The sequence below is a fragment of the Neofelis nebulosa genome, chromosome 15 (assembly GCF_028018385.1).
Source record: "Neofelis nebulosa isolate mNeoNeb1 chromosome 15, mNeoNeb1.pri, whole genome shotgun sequence".
Classification (NCBI taxonomy): Eukaryota; Metazoa; Chordata; class Mammalia; order Carnivora; family Felidae; genus Neofelis; species Neofelis nebulosa.
Genome location: NC_080796.1, coordinates 46,661,174 through 46,678,640, shown reverse-complemented (window position 1 = coordinate 46,678,640; position 17,467 = coordinate 46,661,174). Strand labels below are relative to the sequence as shown.

The following is a 17,467-nucleotide window of genomic DNA, read 5'->3' as shown; positions in this document are numbered from 1 at the left end:
AATTCACTTAATCCTTACAGTAACCCTGAGACATAGGTGCTATCATTACACCCATTTACAAATGACCAAACGTATCAAGATAGAGCCTCTGTCGATCTGGATCTGTGAGTGCCACAGTGAGCAGAGCCTCCCCTGAATTGGGGGAGGCTTTTATTGATTTAATTTTGTTTTATTATCATTATTATTATTAATGCTTATTTATTTTTGAGACAGAGAGAGAGAGAGAGAGAGAGCGTGAGCACGAGTTGGGGAGGGGCATAGAGAAAGGGAGACACAGAATCCGAAGCAGTCTCCAGGCTCTGAGCTGTCAGCATAGAGTCTGACGTGGGGCTCGAACCCATGAACAACAAGATCATGATCTGAGCTGAAGTTGGACACTCAACCGACTAAGCCACCCAGGCACCCCTATTTTTTTAATTAAAAAAAGGTTTTTTTAATTAAAAAAAGGTTTTTTTTAATTTTTATTTTAGAGAGAGAGAGACAGAGCATGAGTGGGGGAGGGGCAGAGAGAAAGGGAGACACAGAATCTAAAGCAGGCTCCAGGCTCCAAGCTGTCAGCACAGAGCCCGATGTGGGACTCGAACTCAGGAACTGTGAGATCATGACCTGAGCTGAAGTTGGAAGCTGAACTGACTGAGCCACCCAGGAATCCCTAGGGGGAAGCTTTTAAAATAGATTCCCAGCCCCATCCTAGAGATTCTGATTCAGCTGGAGTGGGTGGGGCCTGAGAATGTGTGTTTGGAATCTGTACTGGGGATTTGGGGGGAATTTGTTAGTGACCCATAGTCTAGCCCATCCTGACTGATATGCATACTCCTATCAGCTATGACATGGGGATAACACCTTCGGTAGACTGTATCCAGTACTGGGGGTCCGTATGTCTACAAAGTCAAGGTTGTGGCCTGTCAAACAACTAATGCTTACCTCTTCAATAGTAGGGAAATCCTCTTCCTGAAGGTGGGAGGGGCTTCCCTAAGGATGTGAGCTCCACCTCCCCCTGTTTTACCAGTCCCCATTAAAAAGAGAAGTGTGATCCACTGATTCACCATTGTGTCCCTAGTGCCTAGCCCAGAGTGTGGCTTGTAAAACACTGAATTCACATCTGATAGGACTTACTGTGATGTTCCTTTCCATGAATCTCCCAGTAGATTATGTTCAAGAACATACCAGGAACTTCCCTCCCTTCCCTCAGCCCCTCTACACCCGTCTACCCTGAGCCATTGGTTAACTTCTTGACCCCAGTCCCAGGCTGGACACCTCACTGCCTTCTCCTGCCTGATCTTGATAATGGCACTACATAGGAACTTCTCAATGATCCAAGTAATACTCATGAAAATTCATAATCACTCACTATGAAACATTTGAAAATCAAGGGCAAGCAGGAAAAAAAAAAAAAAAAGCCAGTATCTATAATCCCCTCTCACAGAAGGAACTGTTGACCCTGTGATATTACCTTTCCCTCCATCCTTTTCTCTTCTATGAGAACCCCCACATCCGTGGCATAATTTTAGTGAGATCCCATGAATGGTTGCTCTTTAGGAGGAGAGAGAAGAGCCACCCACAAGTGCAGAAAATGTCAGGGCTGGCAGGGGACTTATGAATTGTCCAACCAACCTCTGCCATTACTGATGACGACACCGTTTTAAAATAACCTGGGTGCAAATGTGTGTGAGGTCAAGACAAATGTCTGACACAACCTCTGCCAAGCTCAGTGACCGTTGTCTATGGGGTTGGGGGCACAGGAAGGACGATGAAAAGATACTGTACATATTTTGAAATTTTTTTGCTACAAAAATGCATTCAAATATTAATTGCACTTGAAGCACATTATTCTTGTTAAAAAGAACAGGAAACAAAAGCCATGAAATAGAAAGCAATTGATGTGTACAGTTTTGCCCAGCTCTTGCTGGCAGGTCTCAACCACTATATCCCTGGGCATCAGCCAGTCTTCTGCTGTCCTTGCTCTTCAGCCCATTGTTCCCAAGGACAAGGGTCACTCCAGGGCAGCCCCTTCGCTCCGACAACATGGGCACCCAGATGCCGGAACGACGTGGGAAAAGGGAAGATTCTGCAGGCCCCAACCTGAAGCCCAGGCCCACAAGTCCAATCTCTGCCAGACCCAAGATGGGATCAAATGCCTTCAAGTCCAGACTCGGCCCCATCCGAGAGGGGGTTACTGGCCGCTCTCAAGACGAAAGGGATCCCTGGTGAATCAGGAAAGTTATTGGGCTGGAAAGTGGTTAAAGGGCTGAGCGTGGGAGGGGATTTCCACCGAGAGAGCCAGGCCCAGGAGCAAGCCTGGGCGGGTCGGCTGCAGGGTTGCTACCCACTTGATGTCTGTTGCAATGGTGCCCATAAAACCCAAATCATTAGACTCGAAGCCTTGATCAGTTTTTTCTTCTGTTTCCCTTTAGAGAAACAGGGAGATCCGAGGAAACCCCAAAGCTCTAGAACAAAGGACTCTACATCAAAGGGGTACAGGCAGGTCAGGATAAGTCTGGGGGAGAGGTCAGCTGGGGGAGTTGGGTCTCCCAGGGAGAGGAGGGCGGGGAGGGACCTGTGGACTGGAGGGTGTGTGCAGAAACCAGAGGGAGGAGGGGAGGGAGGAGCAGGGCTGTGGGCAAACCCATTTTCCTGTGTCATCTAAGTGATCAGGAGCTGCCTGACCAGCTGCATCTGAGAATGTGGAGGTTGAGAGGAAGTAGCAATGCTCTTTTTGTCTTACCTAAAGGGAAGACAACCAGTATAGATGTTCCATAGTTAGTTCCATGTACACTAACCAGGCTTTCTTTCAGATCTGACACAAGCTAGACAAGATGCGCAAGGAAACTGAGATGGACTTGTCCAAGGTGTCACAGAGCTGGGGCTATCACACGGGTGCCCTGACTCCTGACTGAGTGCTCCTTCCTCTGCACATAACACTCCCGCACTTTGATATGCATCAGAATCATGCGGAAGGCTCATTAAAACACAGATTGCTGGGCTCCAAACCCAGAATTTCTGGTAGGTCTGGAGTCGAGCCTAGAATCTATATTTCTAGCAAGTTCGCAGGTGATGCTGATGCTGCTACCGCACTTTGAGAACCACTGCTCTAGACCCTGGATGTTCAAAGGAACTAGCAGCATCAATGTTACATAGAAGCTTCTAGAAATGCAAAATCGCAGATCCCATCCCGGACCTACTGAATCAGAATCCGCATTTGTAAGAGCCCCAGGTGATCTGTTTGCACATTAGAGTCTGAGAAGTACTTGTCTACACCGCACCACCTCTTCCTTACTAGGGGTCAAACCCAGGCAGCCTAGATGAGCCTTCCATTTCCAGTGACTAGGGGACAATGAGGGAGGTGCCTAGGGGCCTGTGGGGACACCTGCCTATTTCTGTGTTTTCCAGGGTAGGGAAAGGGCAAGGGAAGCGCAGATATAGGAGAGGCTGAGCCCCACGGCTCAGCCCCCCGGCTGCTCTGCTGTGGTGTACATGGCCCACTCCAGAAGGCCCCGCTGACCCTGGAGAAATCTTGTGGCCAGTGACTACCATTTACATCTCCAAAGTGGCCCTTGCTTTCAAGCCAGCCCTGTGTTTTTGTTTTATTTTTAAAATATGTGCAATACATGTGTGCGTGTGACATCCAAACCATATACAAGCACAGCTTTGGAGATATTGTGGGCTGGGCTCCAGACCACTGCAATAAAGCATATGTTGCAATAAAGCGAATCAAATGAATTTTTTGATGTCCCGGTGCACATAAAAGTTGTGTTTAGGGGCGCCTGGGTGGTTCAGATGGTTGGGTGTCCGGCTTCGGCTCAGGTCATGACCTCGCGGTTCGTGGGTTCGAGCCCCGCGCCGGGCTCTGTACTGACAGCTCAGGGCCTGGAGGCTGCTTCGGATTCTGTGTCTCCCTCTCTCTCTCTCCCCCTCCCCCTTATGTCTGTCTGCCTGTCTGTCTCTCTCTCTCTCTCTCAAAAGTAAATAAACATTGGGGCGCCTGGGTGGCGCAGTCGGTTGAGCGTCCGACTTCAGCCAGGTCACGATCTCGCGGTCCGTGAGTTCGAGCCCCGCGTCAGGCTCTGGGCTGATGGCTCGGAGCCTGGAGCCTGTTTCCGATTCTGTGTCTCCCTCTCTCTCTGCCCCTCCCCCGTTCATGCTCTGTCTCTCTCTGTCCCAAAAATAAATAAAAAATGTTGACAAAAAAAAAAAAAAAATTAAAAAAAAAAAAAGTAAATAAACATTAAAACAATTTTTTAAATGTTGTGTTTACACTGTACTGTATGTTGTCCATCAAGTGTACAACAGCATTCTGTCCAAAAAGATATTGTACAGACACCTCAATTCAAAAACATTTTATTGCTAAAACATACTATCATCTGAGCTTTCACTGAGCTGTAATCACTGATCACAGATCAGCGTTGTAACAAATGCAATAATGACGGAAAAGTTTGAACTATTGCGAGAATTGCCAAAAGGTGACACAGAGACACAAAGTGAGGAAATGCTGTCAGGAAAATGGTGCAAATAGATTTGCTCGATGCAGGTTGCTACCAACCTTCAACTGGTAAAAAGCACAATATCTGTGAAGTGCAATAAAACAGAGAATGCCTGTAGGAACATGCTTATAAAGCAACAAGCGTATTCATGCTGTTGATCCACATCCTGGAGACTCCATAGGCAACATATTGGTGTGAATCCTTCCAGATAAAACCTGTACCACAGAGAGACACAAACTTTTTGTTCATTTGGGATCGTATTCTACACCTTCTGACGCTCACTGTACTGAAATGCTTTCCCTGCAAAACAACATATTTTAGATATCTCTCTGTTAAGAGCTACAGATCTGTTTCATTATTGTTAACTGCTCCACTGTGTATGAACATCTGTGTATTGTGCATTTAACTGGATTTTTAAGAGAAGCAAAACATTGGGGTGCCTGGGTGGCTCAGTCGGTTAAGCGTCTGACTCCTGATCTCAGTTCAGGTCTTGGTCGGAGGGTCATGAGTTCAAGCCCTGCTGGGCATGAAGCCTGCTTTAAAAAAAAAAGAGAGAGATTGGGGCACCTGGGTGGCTCAGTCGGTTGAACGTCTGACTTTGGCTCAGGTCATGATCTCGCGGTCTGTGAGTTCGAGCCCCAGCTTGGAGCCTGGGGCCTGCTTCGGATTCTGTGTCTCCCTCTCTCTCTGCCCCTCCCCCCCTCACACTCTGTCTCTCTGTCAAAAATAAATAAACATTAAAAAAGAGAGAGAGAGAGAAGCAAAACATGTATATAGTAAGAAAATAATAAATAAATAAAATCAAGCTGTACAGGATGATGACCAATGAAAAAGCAAAAGTCTTTATCTTCTCTCCTTGTCTTTTCCCAGAGGAACTACGGTTAACCATTTATTTTTGTTTGTTTGAATAACAGACTTGGTTTTTAGACCAGGTTTACATTTACAGAAAAATTGATCAGATAGTACTGAATTCCTACGTATCTCTCCTTGCCCCCATAGTTTCCCCTGTTATTGACATCTTGCATTAGTGTGGTACATTTATTATAGCGAAGGAACTAATGTTAATATATTTACTACAACTAAAGTTCATAGTTTACATTAAGTTTACTCTTGGTGTTACACAGTTTTATGGGCTTAGACAAATGCATAATGTCGTGTATCCACCATTACAATGTCATCCAGAACAGTCTCTCCCTAAACATTCCCTGTGACCATCTAGTGGTTATCATAATTCTTTTTTGAATGTTTATTTGTTTATTTTGAGAGAGAGGAGAGGGGCAGAGAGAGAGGAGAGAGAGAATTCCAAGCTGGCTCCTCCCTGTGAGCACAGAGCCCGACAAAGGGCTTGATCTCATAAACCCGTGGAGACCATGTCTTGAGCAGAAATCAAGAGTTGGACGCTCAACCGACTGAGCCATCCAGGCACCCCTTACCATAATTCTTTTAAATAATGTACTTAGACCTCTCTCTGTTAGTTCATTAACACTAGATAGCAGTTATTGACTCCTTGTAATGAAAGAAAAGGAAACTACTACAGTCTCCTTTCTCCAGCTCCCAATTTTTGTCAGTTCCATTACCATTTCGTTCACTCATTCAACAATGATTTACTGAGGCCCTACTGTGTACTGGGCAACATTCTAGGTGCTACAGCCACAAGGAATGAAGAAAACAGGATAAAATTCCCTGCTGGCACAGAACTTACATTCTAGTAGAGGGGATAGATAACAAATAAGAAAAACATTAAGAATGTTAGATGGCGGTATGTGCTATAGAGAGAAAACCAGCAGGAGAGGGGCTTTACTCAGAGATGAAAGGCTCTGGTAGATTGCAGGAAAAGGAGTGACATGATCTTACTTCCGTTTTACAAGTTTTACAGTGTTTTTTTTTTTTTAACTTTGTTTTTTAAGTCCCTTGTTTTAAAAGTTTATTTATTTATTTTGAGACAGAGAGAGAGAGAGTGAGAGCAGGGGAGGGGCTGAGAGAGAGGAGAGAGAATGCCAAGCAGGCTCCGCACTGTCAGCGCAGAACCGGATGCTGGGCTCGAAATTCCAAACCGTGAGATCATGACCTGAGCTGAAACCAAGAGTCAGACACTTAACTGACTGAGCCACCCAGGCGCCCCAATTTTTATAGTGTTAATAGAAATTCTATTTTGTAAGTAGAATGATCTTTGATGCTTTTCCTATAGATTGAGTGGAACAATTGATGACCACTAAACAGAATTTATAAGATTAAGTAAATATCGTAGAAAACAAAAAGCCATGTTACTTTTTATGTCCCTCTGGGTCCCATTCTGGCCTCTGTCCCACCTTATTCCCATCTGCCATTCATCCTGTCCTGGGTCACCACCAAGTGGATCCAGGGCTCCCTCCTCCCCACCAGGGATGGCTCAGACCTAGCTGGAGCATTTCTAGCACACTATTCCCTGGGGCCATTTTGTAGTCTAGCCCGTTCCAGCTGGACTCAGACTGCCTGACAGTGCAGATCAGCTTTCCTTTGGGCTGGGCAGAGGGCGGAGCCAGCTTTGGGCTGCAACCAGGGACATTCTGTCCAGCAGTCCCGTGTAGGGTAAACAAGCCCATAAGAATTGAGTGAGCATCTCCGGGGCCCAGCACTGCCCCCAACTGAGTGCCCCAGGAAGGCTAAGTTAGAGGTCCAATTCCCAGGGGCAGCATAGGGATACTCTGGCAGGAGGGGAGCACCAACATGAGCCTCCCCAGCCCAGCCCTGCTCCCCTGGCTCTAGAATGCTTATTGATCCTCCTGATGCACCAAGTTGGGTTACTTGGGCCCAGGCATCTCTCAAATGGGGCTACCAGGCAGAATGCCAATTCTGGGGAGGGATTTAGAATGAGTCACCTCCTCTCTTCCCAAGAGGTCATGAGATCGGAGGATAGGACTCCCAGTAAGACCTACACAGGACACCGAGGAGAGGTGGCGTCGGGAACTGGTTGTTTACTTGGTAAAGACCTTTCCAGCAATAGAGTATGCCATACTGAATTTCCGCCTCTGGCTTCCTCTTTACCCACTCACTCTTGCTATCCAATGTTCCTGCCTTTTTTTGCCCTTTCTCCTGTGTCCAAACACTTGGTACCACTCCACCCGGTACACCAAAGAGGAAAGTGTGGGTGGCTGGGTCATGTGTAAAAAAGGACCCCGGGTACTCAGATGATTATACAGAGGCAGGGTGGTGTCATTACAAGATCCTGGGTCCTCTTAGCTACCATGTGTTATCTTCCCAGCTTTGTCATCTACAGAGCTGGGTGACCTACTGTAGGTTGCCTGACCTCTCTGAGCTCACTTTCCTCATCAGGAAAACGAGCACAATAATAACAATACCGATTTATCAAGAGAATAAAAAACACGAGGAGCCCCTATAAAGTTTAAAAGTGCGTACCTTTGTGAATTAACCTGAAACTGGAGAGTGAATCAGTGAGTTCCAGGCTCAGGGTAGGGAGAGGAGGAAGCGATAGAGACAAAACGGAGCGAGGAGCAGGTTAGCAGCCTGGTCTAGAGCCTTGTTTCCTCCAAGATAGAGCTTTGGATCATGGTGGGACTATGCCAGGTTGTTGGACTCGGGAGATTCTTATGGAGCAGGTGTGTGTGTGGGGGGTGTGGGCTGGCGAGAGAAGCCATGTGAGGGCATGGCTGGCAGGCAGACTGAGACTTTGGGGGTCCCTAAGACAGGACTGTGGGTACTTTCGAGCTTTGTCTGTTGCTGCCCTCTGTGTCTCAAGAGACACCTATCTTGGCTGCTTCTCTTTCCTCGTGATGCTGGCCACTTCCTCTCCCCAGGGCAGGGGCGGGGGGCGGGGTACTCTGCAGGTTAGGGAGTTAGCTGTCCTGGGGCGTGGGTGCTCCTGCAGCACATGGGGCTGTAGAGCTGTGGTGGGACACTGACAGCTGCCTTCCTCCACCTCCTGACTTGGGGCACCCCTCCCCTCTACACTGGACCCTCTTTGTGCCCATCAAGCTCCACATCAATGGGCAGGAGGATGGAAACAGGGTGTGGGTACAAAGAGGTCTTATTACTGTCATTACTACATATTATTATTCCCATAATACTCTATTATTAACATGTCAATGAATAGGCCCTTATGAAACTGTGGGCCTGGAGGAGCTGACCAAGACCAGGCAGAATTAGGACCTAGAGGCCCCATCTTCCTGTGCCTGGCCTACTCTCCCGGTCCCCATCCTCCTCTGAAGGCAATAGAAGTGGGGGGAGGGGGGGGAAATAACATTTTACTGGGACTCAGAGTTGCCAGGCCCGGATTTGGGGCTTTCACAAATGTTATCTAACTTATTCATCAGAGCTTCATGAACTAAGAATGAATAAATCTTTCCATTTGACAAAAGAGGAAATTTTAGGAGGCTAATGGAGCTGCCCAAGGTGGGCGGGGACACAGCAGTCAAGGAGGAAGGATTGAGGTCTGAACCCAACACTGCAGGGCTTTCAACTCAGCGCAAAGCCCTTAGGGCCGAAAAGGGAGGGAAGCCTTCTCCCTCCCCATCCCCCTTCAGCGAGGACTCCTGGGGAAGCGCGTTCTCTTAGGATGGCGGAGAGAGGCTGCTGGAATCCGCGGAGGGTCTGCAACAAACAGGCTAGCAGCTAACTCCAGGCATGGTCAGTCCACGTGGGCTGGCCACGGGTGGCCCACGTGGGCTGAGCGACGGGTGTCTCCAAGTGTGTGCCACGAAGAACACTGCAGGAAGTGACCTCTCCAGATCACGATGGGGTCCCCTCTCCGCTACCACAGAGAGGCTGAGCGACCTCAGGTTTTCTCTCTGCTCAGTTCGCCCTGGCTTTTCTCTACCCTTCTCCCCGAGCTGGAGATGTGGGTAAGAGTAGGAGGGGTGGGTCGCCCACGCAGAGACAGCTGGGCAGCAGAAGGGGAGGGAACCCAACAGAGGCTTGATCCCTAGCCCCCACCCCCCACCCCAAGATCGTCCTCGTGCCAAAGGGGAGCCGGCCAAACTAGGAGAAGGGGCTCAGGCTGGGGGGCCAGGGCTCCCGCGGCCTGGGAAACGTCCAGCAGATGTCTGACGCCCACTATGCAAGTCCCAACGGGTGCACTGCGCGACCACAGAGCTAGCCCCTCTCACCAGCAGCGACCCTCTCAAAGTAGGAGCCGCTCCCTACCCCCGCCCCTCCACGATCCCCTACGTCCGAGGCCTGGAGGAGTTGTGGTTCCAAGAAGCGGCACACGGCAGGCCACGAGGTTACGGCTGCTGGGTAAGCAGCCCCCCTGTCGGTACCAGCCGTCCCCGCCCGGCGCCCAGCGCCTCCAGTGAGTGCCCGAGCCCCCGCCGCGGCCCCGCCCCCCGGAGCCCTGCCCCGCCGGGTGCGCGGCGCGGGGGAGGGCCCGCCGGGGCAGGAATGCGCGGCGGGCGGCGCAGGAGGCGAGTGGAGGAACATGTAAGGGCACATCCCTCGAGCTGCCGCCCAGCGCGCAGGCAGAGCCCAGCGGAGCGAGCGGGCGAGCGTGGTGCCAGTGCGCAGCCGGGCTCTCGGACCGGGAAGCCACAGGGGCACCGGGCAGTGGCCGGGCGGGGCAGCTCGCGCGGGGCGGCGGAGGGGCCGGAGCGGGGCTGCGGGCGCCGAGCGGACGGCGGTGGCCCGAGGACTGCGCGGCGGGCGCACCGGACAGCCGGGGCGCAGGTGGCAGGGCGCGCGGCCAGCCGGCCCCGGGCGCCAGAATCCGGCGCTGCCGAGCCGGGGAGGGCGCAGCGCCCACCGCAGCCTGCAGTTTTCCCGGGACGTCTGGGCGCCCATGACGGCGGCGGCGACTGTGCTCAAGGAGGGCGTGCTGGAGAAGCGCAGCGGCGGGCTGCTGCAGCTGTGGAAGCGGAAGCGCTGTGTGCTCACCGAGCGCGGGCTGCAGCTCTTCGAGGCCAAGGGCACCGGCGGCCGGCCCAAGGAGCTCAGCTTCGCCCGCATCAAGGCCGTGGAATGCGTGGAGAGCACCGGGCGCCACATCTATTTCACGCTGGTGACCGAGGGAGGCGGCGAGATCGACTTCCGCTGCCCCCTCGAGGATCCTGGCTGGAACGCCCAGATCACCCTGGGCCTGGTCAAGTTCAAGAACCAGCAGGCAATCCAGACTGTGCGGGCCAGGCAGAGCCTCGGGGCCGGGACCCTCGTGTCCTAAACCGCACACCTTGCCATCTTACCTTCATGCTCCGCATCCTCCCCACCACGTGGTGTACGGAGGTCAAGTCAGGTAGGCCCCTGGAGATTGAACCCTCCTTTCTCTCCTTCTCTTTCCCTTATGGAGAAAATGGGGGACTCCTACCAGCATTCCACGTCTAAGCTGAACGACCCTAGGGCCGACAGGGAGTAGGAGCTTAGGAGTCTGAGCAAGGGAGGCCAAGAGCTGGACTTTCCCCTGGGGCCCCAGGCAGGAGGGTCGTATGTGCCCCAGGTGACAGAGAGGAAGATGGTGGGATGGGCCTCCCTACAGGTTGGTTCTGCCCTGGCTCTGGTGGAGGGAGGCTGGCCTGCGCATTCCCTTAAGGCTTTCCAGCAGAAAGACAGTCTCCTTCAGTTAGCAGAGTCATTGGGAACAGAACCCAGCTCCCAAGGTGGGCCCTTAGGGGGAGGGTTTGACTAGGCTGGGCCAGGGCTCCACTACCCATTCTTTTTTTAAAAATTTTTTTTCCAACGTTTTTTATTTTATTTTCGGGACAGAGAGAGACAGAGCATGAACGGGGGAGGGGCAGAGAGAGAGGGAGACACAGAATCGGAAACAGGCTCCAGGCTCCGAGCCATCAGCCCAGAGCCTGACGCGGGGCTCGAACTCACGGACCGTGAGATCGTGACCTGGCTGAAGTCGGACGCTTAACCGACTGCGCCACCCAGGCGCCCCTCCACTACCCATTCTTGACAGTGGATATCGGGTCCTAGGGCTGAGCTGCTGGCAGACCAGAGGTGTTGGAGGGTGGGCAGGCCAGGCCAGAGGCCAGGCCACCGATACCAAGGGGGAATGGGCCTGTCCGCCTGCCTCTGAGTGCCAGCCAATGCCCAGCTGGGCCAGAAGAGGAGAAGCTGGAGAAGGGGGTGGGGCACTGGGGCAGGGTGGGTGGAGGGGTGCAGGATGGGGTCATGATTTGTTATTTGTGATGTCTTAATCCTCCTTGAGCAGTAGGGCAGGGGGTGAGGGGCGGATTTGTGGTCAGGAAGGCCCAGGGGAGGGACCAGGAATAGAACCTAGAAGCCCTGGCTCCCAGCCCTGTGCCCTCTTCCCCAGATGCCACTCCCTCCCCGTGGGAACCACGAGTAGGGCCGAGGACGGAATTATACCACTCAGGTTTTCATTTCTCCGATGGAAACCTATATCCCCTCTCATACCATCTCCCCCTCCAGCCCCGCAGTTCTCCACCTTGCCAAGGAGAGTCCCGGTGAGCCTGGAGCCCCACCCGGTGTCATATACCCCTTTGACCCTCCTGTTGACTGTAGTGAGGGTTAGCCGAGAGGGAGGGAGACCTGCTGTACTGAGAACTGGTCCATATTGATCCCTCAGGCCTCAGGGGGACTCGGAGGAAGCAGTTTCCTCCCCTGATCACAGTGTGTTGTACAAATACTATTTTCTACCTTTCTCCTGATGTGGAGAAGGTCGGAAAGCTCTGCTGGAAAGCAGCTCATTGTGGATACTTATCTCAGTGTCTGCCCCTGCCCTGACTGCTCTTCTTTCTTGCCAGCTCTCCTGCCCCTTTTGGCTCATGGGAGCGTGACTGTGCTCCATATGTCAAGGCGGAAGCCATGTGGAGGAGACGCTGGAGCTGAAGGAATGGATGGGGCCCGGGGAGGAGGGCAGAAGGCCATGTGGGGCTGAGGATGAAGATTCAGCCCCTGGACACTCTCAGAGTCTCCGGACATTCCCAGCTCAGGGCTTTGCAGCCACAGCCTGACATACAGATGGTGATGGAGAGCTGGCATCCAAGCACCCTCCCCTCGGCGGCCCCGTCATCTGGCTGCAGACTGTTGTTAGTCCCCAGCTTGTGCCATGCCGCGAGGAGGACATTTCCCCATGGGGTGCCAAGCCAGTGCCTCAGGACTCAGGAGGCCAGCCTGGTACCCCGGGGAGGAACCAGCCTGGCATCACTTCTGGACTCACCTTGGTGGGGGGAGCTGATGGGCCCTGAGGCCCGCACTTGAGGGTCTCCTGCTGCTTAGGTCCTTCTGGGACCCCCACCCATCCAGGCCTTCTCTTTGCACACTTCGCCCCCCACCTCCTGCCCATCTTCCCCCCCACTGTGGTGCTAGGCCTGGAGGTGGTGGGGGTGGGGTGGGGGTTTGGCCATTACCATTTCATGCCTATCCCAAAATGAAGAGTCCCCGCAAAGGGCAGTGACCACACTGTTTGCTGAATGGAGTTCTTTGCCCACAAAGACCCAGTGCTTGGAGCATCCCTCTCCTACCCCCGCTTCTCCACTCCATAACCCATTCTGAGATCTCCGGCCTGGGTGGGGAGAGACACTGCAGCCCTAGGAGGCACGACCTCAGCGGTCCTAGGAAGGAGGGACCGTAAGGCCTGGACTGAGGGATGTTCTACTGGCCAACTCAGTCTATGTAGCTGCTTTTCCAGAAGGCCATGCCGCCCCTGCCATCCTGGGAGGTGGCTCCGCTTTCTGAGCAGAGTTGGTCTCCCTGTCATTTATATACTCAGGCTTCACACATTTATGCAGTAAGTATTCCTTGCTGGATGGTTTAAAAGGAATGATTACAGCACGGGAAAAGCTGAAGTACAGAGAAATAGCTGCCTGAGTTACACAGAAATTCATCGGGTAACCCTCGAGATCTTTCCATGTTGTGGTCAGCAGTTTACTCTGCCCTCCTTTCCTCCATTGCCCACCACGTCTGGCCTTCCCTGTGGCAAAGCAGTGGCCTACTTCAGAGTCTCCAGAAGGAACGAGGGGGCTGTGTGGCCCCCTTCAGCAATTTGAAGTCTCTTTAATAACCTCTTTGTGCTTCTGACCTGTTTCGTTCCCCATCAGATTTCTCCTACTGTCCAGCCAAGACCTCCCCATCCTATGTCCCAGTACCTTAGAGTCCTCGGGAGTACCTTGTTCATCTGCTACGAGCACCACGTCTCACAAGTGACAAAGAACTTACAGATTACAAGAGAGTTTTGACAAATATCTCATTTATTACCTCATTAGGCTGTATCCCTGTTTCATGGATAGCTTAGTCCCAGCATCGCAAACAAGCATCATCTTCCACGCCACCCCTGGTATGTGCTGAGCAAGATCTGGGCTCCCCTAGCATGCTGTGGTCAGTTGGTGATGTCTGTCATGGGCTTGGGGAGAAAGATGGTGACGATGGCCACACTTGGGTGGCTGGGGGGGGGGGGGGTTGGCGAGAAGATGATGGGGTCTCCACCCCTTTGTTGGAGCCATGTGAATGGGAAAGGGTTAGCATCTCTGTTCTATAAGACGGCCTCTAAAATAGAATCCTTGCTCTTCAAATCGAACTGAAAGGCTGCTGATAGTGGGGATTCAGACATAAAGAAAGAAAAGAGGTATCCAGACCCTCAGAAGTGGGAGAGTGGGAGCAGGTGGGAGTGGATGCCGGCAAATACGTACTCCTAGATGCCTCTCCTCTGCCAGCGCTGTGCCTGGCACTGGTGATGCAGAGACGGGGGACACAATCTGACCCTGCCCCGAGAAGCCCTGAGTCTGGTAGAGAGCTAAAATGCCAACTGGTGCCTGTAGAGCTGGTGTGAGCATCCGGGGGAATGCTGGGCTCTGCCTCCTCTGCCCAGCACTGTGTTAGCCTCACTGGCGTTTGCCAGATCATTCTGAGAGCCTGGCTGCAAAGGGCAGTGGGGGCACAGCCAGCACGGGGTGTCCAGGGGCAGGGGGCACACAGAGCAGAGGAAGAGGCAGGCTCTGGTTTCTGACACTCCCTGCCTTTCTGGAACACAGCCCTGTTGGTTCCACCTGTGCTTTCATTCCTGCCCAAACCCAGCTTCAGTTTCTCCCCGTGCTGGGAGAGCCCCGGCCCCTCTGATGGGTGTGCTGCAGTTAGAACCCCTAGCACAGACCCTAGAATATAGTAGGCCCTCAGTATACATTAATAGAGGTGGGGGTTGTTGCGATGGGGAAGATCACTTCCTACCACTTGTAAGAGAGTCCCATGGCTTCCCGAAGGCTCCAAGAAGTCATAGCACAGGGATTGGGACCTTACACCCTGAATTTATGTTTTTGTTTTTGTTGTTTTTAAAGATACGTGACCTTTGGGGAGTCTTTGTCTTCCTGCTGGGGAGGGAGACACCCTGCTTTGCGACTTCAGGGGTGTTTTCGCTGCTCTGGCAACTCTAGATTCTAAAAATGGATCATAGGCCCTCACCCTAGGAATGCTTGGCTGGACCACAGAGTAGGGTCAAGGCCTCTTTGGGGGCACAAACAGGCCCCGACAGTGCCAGCAGACATGCATGAGATGGAAAAACTGCTCGGTTGGGCCCGAGGATGCCGTGAGGCCAGGGAGGGGCTGCTGCTTTCTCTCCCCCTGCCCCGGCAGCCCCGGCCTCACCCCTGCCTGATGCATGAGTCATCGATGGGAAAATGAGAAAGGGCAAGTCCCAGCCCAGCAACTGGGAGTCCTATGAGGCTAGGGGTGGGGAGACAGAGGGGAGAAGGGATGGGCTTGCTCAGGTCAGGGTGAGCTGAGGCTGGGGCTGAGGCTTTGGCAAGAGTGAGCCTGTTGCCAGGGTGAGAAGGAAGACGAGCGCAAGGAGCCAGAATTGGAGCCCACAGGCAGGCACTGTAGCAGGAAGGAGTGAGGCTAGATCTGTAGGGCATCCTGGTTACAAGTCTGTAATCTGGCCTTTCCTGGAAGTTAGGGCTGGAGAGGTGCCGTGGGCAGTTGTCCTACCAGGCCCAGGGACCTGGGTAAGACTGTGTGTCCCACTGTGCGCCAGGCTGCTGGTTGGGAGGCTGCATAGCCCTGGTTTGGCCTCCAGTCTCTGTTCCAGGCCGCATGCCACGGTCCCCTAGTGTGTTCTGTCCAGAATGCAATTCATTCTCCTGTTTCAAACCTCCAGGGGCTTGCCCACTGCGATGGAGGCAGTCCAGGCTCCTTGGAGGTGCTCTCTCCACAGTCAGGGCCCTTTGTAATGCACCTGTCTGCACGATCCCCACAGCCAGGGCCCCTGCGTGCAGCCACCCCCATTCCAGGCTGGCAAAGGCTGTCTCACACTCCCAGGCCTTTGCACCCACCTCCTCCTGCACATTTTTGCAGTGTTGGCTCACCACCTCGGAGGGGCCTCCTCTACTCTGCCTACGGTCCAGGCTGGGTAGCTGCTCTCTCCTCTGTATGCTCATAGTTTTTCCATTACTCACCCTCCATTGCTGGCTTACTCGTCTGCCTGCTGTACTAGGTGGCCAGTGCCTGTCATTTGTGTACTCCTGCTATCTCACAGTATCTGGCACACAGCAGGTTCTTAATGATAATAATGGCAAACGGTATTAGTGCTTACTTTGTGCCCAGTGTTGATCCAAGAACCGTACAATTATTGAATCGCGTCATGCTTCAGCAACTCTGTGAGGTAGGTGTTGCTCATAACTCCCGTGTTTTGCGTTAAGAAACTGAGGCTCATAACTCCCGTGTTTTGCGTTAAGAAACGGCGCCTGGGTGGCTCCGTTGGTTAAGTGTCCGGCTCTTGATTTCGGCTCAGGTCATGATCTCACGGTTGTGGGATTGAGCCCTGGGCTCCACACCCAGCGCGGAGATTCTCTCTGCCTCTCCCCCTGCCCCTCCCCTGCTCACACCTACATGCTCATGCTCTCTCTCACTCTTTCTCTCTCAAAGAACAAGAAAGAAAGAAAGAAAGAAAGAAAGAAAGAAAGAAAGAAAGAAAGAAAGAAAGAAAGAGAAAGAAGAAAGAAAGAAAGAAAGAAAGAAAGAAAGAAAGAAAGAAAGAAAGAAAGAAACTGAGGCCCAGAGAGGTTAAGTGCTTTGTTCAGAATCACACAGCAGCTATGAAGTGGGGGAACGAGGAGTCAACCAGGTCAGTAGGACTCCAGCATGTGCTTTTAACCCAACACCAGATGATTAGTCCTCACCGGATGAGTGAATGAATGAAGGAGTGAATGAGCCCACAGTGTCACTGGGAGAAAGTTGCTCGGGAGCTGGGGGAAAGGAGAAGTAAGCCCCGGGGAGTGGGGAGCACGTCCGTGTGCCAGGGCACGGAGGAGGCTTCGTGGAGAAGCTGGCCGCAGCCAGTCCTTGAAACAGTGGTGGGTCTCCCTACAGGAAAGGACACGGGGGTTGGGAGGGGGTGTCCTGGGGCAGGACTGGTCTGGAAGAGCGGAGAGACCCAGAGCGGGAAAGTACAGTGGGAATCTAGGGGAACAAATCATCTTTGGGCTGAGGGCCAGGCCTGTATTGGCCCCAAATGCCGTTTGTCTCATGACCTGGGCACAGGGCTGCCCCATCTGCAGGGACAAGGGCTGTGAGCTCAGTAGATGTGACCCTGTGTGGCAGCAGGCCTGGTCCCAGAGGCCCCCACGTAGGGTTCACACCAGCTAGGGTGACCGACCGTGCTGGTGTGCGTGGGGCTCTCCTAGTGTAAACGCACTGAAAGCCCTATGTCCCCAGGAACTCCTCAGTCCTGGGCAATCTGGGGCAGGGGGTCACCCTACGCCCTGCCCCAGGGACAGGAAGTGCTGCCTCTCCCACCCTTTTATTTCACCGGTCAGCTCTGCCCACAGCTCTTGGCCCCAGCGAAGGGTCCAGAGCCACAGTGCTAGGGCCCAGAGGCGTCACCCGCCCAGACTCAGGCAGCATCGGAGTTTTCTGCCATCCTTGGAGGGCACACCAGGCCCCCAGCTCTAAGGAGAAAGGAGAGCCAGGTGTCCTCAGGGGCTCTTCAGTCAGCTCTGCTTCTACTAGTCCCCAACCGCTATGCAATTCAGTTCAACCCAACCTCAGCGCTTTGTGAAGCACCTAGTTTCTGTGGCACAGGCGTAGAAGCCTGGCCCATCTCG

The 17,467-nt window shown here is 52.9% G+C and overlaps 1 protein-coding gene and 1 long non-coding RNA gene across 2 annotated transcripts; one reads left to right on the top strand and one right to left on the bottom strand.

The window, feature by feature from the left end:
* Nucleotides 1-4,322: 4,322 nt before the first annotated feature.
* LOC131495713 (uncharacterized) lies at nt 4,323-5,217 on the bottom strand. The gene is made up of 2 exons (XR_009254079.1): nt 5,049-5,217; nt 4,323-4,696 (listed from the first exon to the last, which is right to left on the bottom strand). It is a non-coding gene; the product is annotated as an uncharacterized LOC131495713 (long non-coding RNA).
* A 3,951-nt stretch (nt 5,218-9,168) lies between these two features.
* Nucleotides 9,169-13,635, top strand: PHLDA3 (pleckstrin homology like domain family A member 3). The gene is made up of 2 exons (XM_058700348.1): nt 9,169-10,701; nt 12,179-13,635. Exon 1 carries the CDS (start codon nt 10,252-10,254, stop codon nt 10,627-10,629), a length of 378 nt encoding a protein of 125 aa, XP_058556331.1. The 5' UTR covers nt 9,169-10,251; the 3' UTR covers nt 10,630-10,701; nt 12,179-13,635.
* The last annotated feature ends 3,832 nt before the right edge of the window (nt 13,636-17,467 follow it).

Bases quoted from the DNA above. Each gene is read 5' to 3' on its own strand.
- PHLDA3 (XM_058700348.1), top strand. From the start codon at position 10,252: ATGACGGCGGCGGCGACTGTGCTCAAGGAGGGCGTGCTGGAGAAGCGC.